This window comes from Mytilus galloprovincialis, chromosome 1, assembly GCF_965363235.1.
Source record: "Mytilus galloprovincialis chromosome 1, xbMytGall1.hap1.1, whole genome shotgun sequence".
NCBI lineage: Eukaryota > Metazoa > Mollusca > Bivalvia > Mytilida > Mytilidae > Mytilus > Mytilus galloprovincialis.
In genome coordinates, this window is record NC_134838.1 from 99,033,758 (window position 1) to 99,042,902 (window position 9,145).

The 9,145-nt window shown below is 32.5% G+C and overlaps 1 protein-coding gene across 1 annotated transcript; it reads right to left on the minus strand.

Annotated features, from left to right (window-relative positions):
* Positions 1–2,950: 2,950 nt before the first annotated feature.
* On the minus strand, positions 2,951–6,950 carry LOC143046960 (toll-like receptor 6). The gene is made up of 2 exons (XM_076219994.1): positions 6,777–6,950; positions 2,951–5,646 (listed from the first exon to the last, which is right to left on the minus strand). The coding sequence occupies exon 2, from the start codon at positions 5,616–5,618 to the stop codon at positions 3,249–3,251; it is 2,370 nt and encodes a 789-aa protein (XP_076076109.1). The 5' UTR covers positions 5,619–5,646; positions 6,777–6,950; the 3' UTR covers positions 2,951–3,248.
* Between the last annotated feature and the right edge of the window lie 2,195 nt (positions 6,951–9,145).

Sequence of the window (9,145 nt, forward strand, 5' to 3'; positions counted from 1 at the left end):
TATACACGGACAGCTTCAATGTTAAATACATGAGAGTACTCCCCGCGTACCTATTAAATCCTGTCGATTCTTTACCTTTGTCGATTCTAATCTCTCATGTTTTCTGAAGAAGACCAAAGTGAGGGAAAGGTTAAACAGAAATTAAGTATAAGTTTGAACTCTAAGAAGTCCGAGACATTCAAATGTTGAAAATATGCCGTACAGTCCGATAGTTATCAAAGATACCAGGATTATAATTTAGTACGGCAGACGCGCGTTTCGTCTACGTCGCCTATGATTTGACGTTTTGTAACTAAACAGTAGTGCAAAGGAACTTTCCATCCTAGGATATATTTTATATTACGCAGCTTCATAGAAAAAGTGGCACAGTTTAAGACGTAATAGGGGTTCATATGGGAAATTCATTGTCTATATGGACAGGTCCTCAATGGTTATATAGCTGATCCATTGTTTATGTTATTTTACATTCTTGGCTTTCAAATATTCGACTTTGAGCGTTACCGATGAGGGTTAATCCATAAAAGTGTTTCGCACACATGGACATTTCTAATTAGAGGTTTAGCGCTACAAAACCAGGTTAAATCCACCATTTTTTACATTTGAAAATGTCTGTACCAAGTCAGGAATATGACAGTTGTTGTCCATTCGTTTTTTTGATGTGTTTTGTCATTTGATTATGCAATGTGATTAGGGACTTTCCGATTTGATTTTCCTCTGAGTTTAGTATTTTTGTGATTTTGCTTTTTTTATAACGTGTTGCTTTTATTTTCTACCCTATTAAAAGTGCAACCTATAACACATGAATAATGTACCAGTCACCAATGATGTTGTTTCAGAAATGTTGAGGTTTTATATTTTCTATTGCCTACTATATAAAGTTTCGTAATTATTTTTAATTGAAAGTATTATCTTCCAGTCTTTTTTTCAGTCGCTGCACACGTTTTACTCAACATATAATTTAATAAACATAAAAGTAAGAAGATGCGACATGATTTCCAATGAGACAATTCTTCACACGGGACTTAATAATACAGAAGTTAACAACTATAGGTAATCGTACGACCTTGAAGTATAAGCAAAGCTCATACATCACAGTCAGCTATAAAGCGGCCCGAAAGGACAAATGTAAAACGATTCAAACGAGAAAACTAACGGCCTGATCTTCGTACAACATAATGAACGAAAAACAAATATAATACAATAAAAAGGTAGAATCACAAAAATACAGAACTCCGAAGAAAATTAAAAACGACAACCACTGAATTACAGGCTCCTGAAAGTTTAAAATTTACATAGGTAAAAGTGTTATAAATCGGGGGATTATTAGCTAAATGTTACCTTCAACTATGAGTGTTTTAGACCAAAGGTAGATAATCTTGAGTTTACCCGATAGACAATTAAGAGAGAAAACGGTTTATTTTTATTTGCAAAGCTAATGCATTTTTTTAACTCTCATCTTGTCTGTTCTTCGGTCAGGTTGTTGTCTCTTTGACATATTCCCCATTTCCATTCTCAATTTTATAATAATTATACAAATATAATTTTAATTTAAAGTATATACGTTTAAATTTTACTTATTTAGTAACTTAAAGATTAACATTTTGAAACCTTATGTTTGTTCGTATTTTACACATATTTTAACTATAGAGACACGACGATACTATACTTTACTTTTTGACAGAATATATATGTTATGCACATAATGTGATACAAATTCCATTTTATATTCGGATAGAATTAAGTTATCATAAGAACACATATATATATATCAAACAATACATATTGAGACACCCGTCAATCAATAAATTGATACACTAGTTATTTGTACAAAATAATAACAAGTAGACTATTTACCGGATTTGTTATCACATAAGCAACACGACGCGTGCCACATGTGGAGCAGGATCTGCTCACCCTTCCGGAGCACCTGAGATCACCCCTAGTTTTTGGTGGGGTTCGTGTTGTTTATTTTTTAGTTTTCTATGTTGTGTCATGTGTACTATTGTTTGTCTGTTTGTCTTTTTCATTTTTAGCCAAGGCGTTGTCAGTTTATTTTCGATTTATGAGTTTGACTGTCCCTCTGGTGTCTTTCGTCCCTCTTTTACATATATGAAACATCTGAATCTGTAATGTTTATGAGCTGAACAAAACATCTCAATATCATATTTCATTTCAATATACAATATTTAACAGCTATGACTACATGTGCTATCCGTGATAATGTTAAAACAATGCAGATAAAAACGACCAAAAAGCTTTATATTTATAGATTATCGTTGGTTATCTCAACGAGATTGATTTTCTCGCTTGAGCCGGTTACGGCAAAAGCGAGAAAAGCAATCGAGTTTAGATGACCAATGATAATTTGTTTATCGCATTTTTACCTATGACGATGTTGTCAATTGCATGTAAATTTCCTTAGCAACGCCACGTGGCTCATTAGTTTCTAGCAATAATTTTCCATCTCATAGCATGATATGAAAATTATCACAAAAAAAGCTCTTTATTCCTTGTTTGTAGCATAAACTGTAATAAAAATAATTGAGTTCTTCTCTTTATAATTTTGAAGGGTTGTAAAAGAGTTGATCATGTACATACTTTTAGTATGGTTAGGTCAAAATTTTGTAATAAAAGGTATTCAATTCTTAATCAAAGAACTGAAAAACCTTGACAAACATTCAAAATTGACTGAGATACTACGCGTATTCAATTATGCGAATAATTTTGAACAATTACTGTGGATTCATTTATTTTCGTGGGTACCAATTTTCGTGGGTTACGAAAAACTTGCATGTTCGTGGATATCTAATTTCGTGGTTTGGTCGAAGTCTGCATATCAGATTATACAACATTTATTATTCGTTGAACATTTAATTTCGTGGTTCACATTGAACCCACGAAAGCCACGAAAATTGGTATCCAACGAATAATGATGAATCCACAGTACACGTATGTCGCACGTATTATTTTGGTTAGAAAATAATGTTGTTCACATATACATCAAAATATTATTTAACAATCTGCGATGTGATGAATTCATTATGGATTATGAAAATGCTATGATATCATTATCATTTCTGTTCTGGCCTTATTGTTGGCCCGAAGCTTGCCGTATTGGCCTGAAGCGAAACTAAATAGTCCAAACTAAATATAATCAAGTTCGTTAAACACTGGCCATTTTACGGACAATACCTTTTGAGCTGTTAGTTTTGTCCTAATATAAAACTATCAAAATTACATTAATTACATTATTTAGAAGTACTTTGAGAATATATAATAGAATCTTGCAGTGAAGTGAGATTTGTTTCTAATTTGTCTACTTTGTTTTTCAGGAAGGTAATATCACTTTTTACTGTCTTTTCGAGGGAGTCCATACGTCTACAAAGGGTTTCGCTCATAAGATCGACACGGCTACACATTTCATTGAACATATGCTCGAATTTATCACTGAATATTTTATTTCTATCCTCTTTCACTTTCATTTTCTGCGCATGACTATGTGAGCATCGATGTTTGCTCGTATTTGAATTATTTCCATAAATATTATCCGTTTTTACCTGAAAGCAATCTAGTATTCGCACAGAAAATTCCTCCTTGTTTTGATTTGACCAAACCGCATGCGTTGCAAATTTGATTAGCGTTTCTAATGTGTTTGTCATTCTAAATGTAGTGATTTCTTCTAGTTTAATACTAATTAAAGAATCTGGACCATGTTCCAAAAATCTTTCGTGGGCCAAGAGAACTTCAAATTGGCACCATTTACTCTCTGCAAAACTCTCTGAAAGGATAAGCACTATTTTTCTACTGTTCTTCATGTTTTCTACAATATTGTCTACAATTAGTCTTCCATATTGAAAGTCTCTATCATGAATACATAACTTATATCCATGTTGTTTTTCAAGAAATGGTAAAAAATTATCATACACCCAGTCCTTATCTGGTTCGCTATAGATTACAAAACCATCAAATAAAAGTGGTTGTGGAGACTTTTTTCTTACTTTCCAAGAATGTCGTGATCTTGAAATATGAATCAAATATCGAATGCGATATCTGGACTTATATGCCATAATGGCAAAAACACATCCGAATAAAACCGTAATTATAATTGTATAAACTATAGTTTCCAAATGTTGCATGCATTCAACATCGGCGACCGACTTGTCAGCCATGCTTCTCGGACTTGTACAGCTATATGCTTCAGGATAATATTTGATCGTCACATTATTAGATGACAATTCTTCGAAAAATGAGAGAACTTCACATGAACAGTAATAGGTATTGTTGGATATATCTAAAGATATCAAACTTAAAATCGAGGACGGAACTGATAATCTACCAGATAGAAAAATTCTATTGTTACTAAAGTCAACTTCTTCGAGATATTTTAAATATCTAAATCGACTCCAACTTAAATAGGTTATTTCGTTATTGCTAAGATCTAGAGTTTTTAAGTTTGGAAGCAAGTGAAATATATTATGAGGCATACTCTTCCATCTTACAAACTGTAATGTCAACTTTGTCAAATTTGACAACGATTTGAACACTATTTTGGACGCAATAGGGCTAAACGGAAGATTGGAATACGACAGGTCAAGACTTTTTAGATGATGAAGTCCTTCAAACATTCTTAGATCTGTGGGAAACATTCCAAACGATAAATTCTGCAACATCAGATGTTCGATAGAGGCCGTTAAAAGTTTTGAATGTGAATGGGGTTTAATACTTTGGTAATATCTGAAAATACTAGACATCTTCAGAGTATTTAATTTATAAAAAGTTTGGAGATCAATCTCATGAAATGAATTCTTTGTAATAAATAATTCACGTAAGTCGTCCGTACATCTCAATGCAGTTGAAGGCATTTCCTCTATTATGTTATTGATAGCAGAAAACACTCTTAAACTCGGAACAGATGTGAGCTTGTAAGTAGTTACATTGATGTTATCCAGACAAAAATTTGGAAAAGACACTAAGTTGTTGGAGTCTGCGTGTAGGATTTCGATCTTCGTATGACATTTGAATGTCATATTCTTCAATTTATTCCCGGTTATATTTAGAGTTTTCAAAGATTGAAAATTCCTCCAATCGCAACTATCGATGTCCTCTAGATTATTGTAAGCTAAAGAAAGTGTTTCGATTCCGTTTGTATCAAGATAACGAAACAGTTCATTTATTTTGGTTTCTGAAATGTTCATATGATTTAATATCAATGAACCATTCGCTATAAAATGCAAATTACTGAAGGCAATTTCAACATTTACTGGAATTACATTATAACTTAGATCCAGAAAAGTAAGAGAGGTAAATTCTCTAAATGTATGCTTCGATATGTACCGTATATCATTCCCAGCCAGACTAAGATGTGATGTCATACTCCTGGTCATATTTCGAAAAGTAGTTTCAGTCACTTGATTAAGGTTATTGTTTGTAAATATAAGCATTTTGATATTATTCGAAACCTTTGGAATAAAATCAAGTTTTTCACCATGATCTGAACAAATCATCTGGTGATGGTCGCAGGAGCAGATTATTTTTTGATTTTCCGAATAACAAGTTGTAAAATTCACAGCTATCACATTTGATAGTAAAAGTAAAGAAGAACACCATAATAGGATCATTTTTGCAGTCAGTCGATTCTGATTCAATCTGAAAACGAGAAATAAGAAAATAGTTAGAAAAGTCTATAGTATTTGTTATAAGTTTTGATCAATTATGGCAGATACATATAAACAACATTTATGCGAAATCTCATTATTTCATTCACAATAGCTAAGCACGAATTAAATCCTATTTTCCCAAATTTAACAGAAAATATTAAAATAATATGTCAAATTCTCTACCAAAAGTTCATTTTGTAATTAATATAATATAACATCACAGTTATTTATCAAAAATCAAAATAAAATTTCAACCCAACAATTCCCACTATTTGGGAATTTACCGGATTTGTTATAACATGAGCAACACGACGGGTGCCACATGTGGAGCAGGAGCTGCTTGCCCTTCCGGAGCTCATGAGATCACCCCAGTTTTTGGTCGGGTTCGTGTTGCTTATTCTTTAGTTTTCTATGTTGTGTCATGTGTACTTTTGTTTGTCTGTTTGTCGTTTTCATTTTTAGCCATGGCGTTGTCAGTTTATTTTCGGTTTATGAGTTTGACTGTCCCTCTGGTATCTTTCGCCCATCTTTTCCCCCCACCTTCCATATGATTTGTAATACATGTATGTCAATGTTTTAACTTCCTCTGTCGTGTAATATCTGTTTTAAAGTATATTTCTTATCTATATCAGAAAAAAAATGAATTACAAAAGAGAGGTACAAGTAATAAGACTGTGCATGTGAAAGTAGATTGAGATGATGTATTGTATACTTAATGTCCAACGTAATTTCAAATGTATATGCAGGATGAGAACATGTGATATCGATCCAGGTGTATGACAGACAGACGTGCTAAGCTGGATTCTTTAGTACCAGTTGACCAGATAACATACCACAGGAAGACATGTCTCTTTATCCGGACACAATATTTTTATTCCGAGTCGACCAGTCTTTGATCTTACTCCTAACGGCTCAATGTTAAGTGGAGAAGCAAATAACAATATTAAGGCGACTCCCTGCGCTCGAGGGGGACATTTTATCACGAGAATAACGATGCAGTTACTTGAAAATGAATGGGAGAACCGATTGATATTTCAAAACAATATATTGCTATTGAATTGATTTGCCAGTCTCTTATATTATATTCTCTAATTTGATGTAAAATATGTTATGCCTTACCTTAAATGAGATACTGGTAAATCTTATAAACACTGCGGACTTGCCCTTATATTTATATCGATACAAATACTTCTCGTACGTATTTGGTTTACTTCCTGATGCTATACAATATTTAAATCATTTTCAAATAAAGATTAATAAAGTTTGATTTACCTGGACAAAAGAGTCGGTTTTACTTGTTTAAACACACATTGTCGCACATCGTTAAATATGATCTAAATTAATCTATACTTTAAAATCCTACCAAACAATCTTTAATAGCCTAAACAGATCTGCATTAAAAAATAAAGAAATGATGACAGCACTTACCAACGCGATCGTCATTTTTAATTTTGCTGGTTTGTCCGGTCATCTTTTGCGAAAATTTTGAATTTAAAAAATAAAGTACCCCCCCCCCCCCCCAACAAAAAAAAAAAAAAAAAAAAAAAAAAAACACCAAACCAAACAAACAAAAATTGATAATGGAAAAAAAGACTCTGCGGCTAAATCATATTCAATAAAACACAATGCTAGCACTCTTACTTCAGAGGGAAATGATAAACGAATTCGTAATTATAATTATAATATTAGAATTACTAATGTAACAACTCTTATGGAAATTTTGTTTTTCTATTTAACGAACGGAATCCAGAATCAACATCTTGTGTTCCGATGTTATTTTTAAATTCAAGAAAACGAAATGATATTCCGATTTTCGCAAAAGAGGACTGGACAAACCAGCAAAATTCTAGCTTTGTATACCTAACCTATGACCTGAAAGACGGTTTAAACAACAGTTAAAGAGTAGTTTCAATATTGTTCCTTTCTTAAATTCTTTCCCAAGTTGAAATGTTTTAAGTTATGATAGGAAAAATATGAAGAATTCGGAAAGTAAGTCTGGAATAACACCTTAATAAATCTAACGCATCCCATTTTCAACTTATCCTCTTACAGTCTTGTTTACATCTTGGATGAAAACTCTTTGAATTTTTCTTATAGCAAAATAATAATAAATTAAAAGAAAGATCCTAAAGCAGAAATTTATCAAATAAAGGATTTTCAAGGCCAAAAAATACATTTTGCATCTCATTTTTATTAGGGCAATATCAAGTCGGTACTGCGAACTCATTATCATTTGTTGGTTAGTTACTTTTATGGATTTCGTGGATATAGATGAATTCAAATTTACATGTTTAACGAAGTAAAAACAAACCAAGAAAATGAATGAATCCATGCACAGTATTTCAGGGAAACAGAAGACAACTTTCGATTTCGATGCATTTCCGTCAGAAACTTTGGATTTAATGAACATCATTTGTGGGTTTAGGTGCATCGTCACGTTCGTTCCAATGTTGAGAGAGATGTTGGAAAACTATGATGCTATATTGCATAAATTATTCGACAAATTGAATTCTCACAATTGACAATCAGCACTGCTGTCATTATGGGAATTGTGATTAAGTACCTATAGAAAAAACATTATTTCTAGTTTATACTGAACAATGACGATCACTTGGACGCTTGATGAACGTTAATAGTGCAGGGATACAGGCGACCCCTTTATCTGGTAAATGACCTCATAAAGGCGTGCATAATTGACGAGGTTTTTTTTTCGGTGACAAACCGAAAGTGGTCAAATGAGCGACCTATGCTTATTTGAACCTTTAAAACAAGTTTTGTTAAATTGGAAAACATATAAGTTATGAGTGTATAGAGTGTTATTGACATGATTGAGAAACACATTTATGATACTATCAGTCTATTTCCTGTAGGTCTTTTATGCTATTGACAACGTCAAAGTGCAAATTTCCCATGATAATCAATAAAAAAAACCCACATTAACAGAAACAAAATGTAGAATTATATACGTTTTACCACAGATGCTAGTTTGTGAAAATTAAATAAAAGAGGGACGAAAGATACCACAGGGACAGTCAAACTCATATATCGAAATTAATCTGTAGCAAGATGTTACTCTCATGAAATATTATTTCAATTTGTCGATGAACTGAGACCTAACTTGTTCAAGGGCTTTACATTTGACGATCTTCATGTTCGTGTTGACAAATTGGACTTACGGTGTGTCTACTGATAAATTTTGCTCTGCCTTGTTGAAGTGTGTGGGTTCCACAAGCAAGATAAAAGAGTTTATGTTACATCAATTGACAGCAAAAGGTTCTGCGCTCCCACTAAACTAAAATATTAAGTAGATTTAACGTTATTTTTATTTGGCATCAGCTTTTATAGTACGGTGACAAATAAGGTAAATTTGAAAATTTAATGGACCGAAATACCTCACGGCTAATTTTGGTTTTATTTTGTAGATAAATATACATATAATAAATATAGGGAAATCACACTATTTATACTACTAATAATAATTCATTGAA

Excerpts from the sequence above, each read along its gene's own strand:
- LOC143046960 (XM_076219994.1), bottom strand. The coding sequence starts at position 5,618 with ATGATCCTATTATGGTGTTCTTCTTTACTTTTACTATCAAATGTGATA.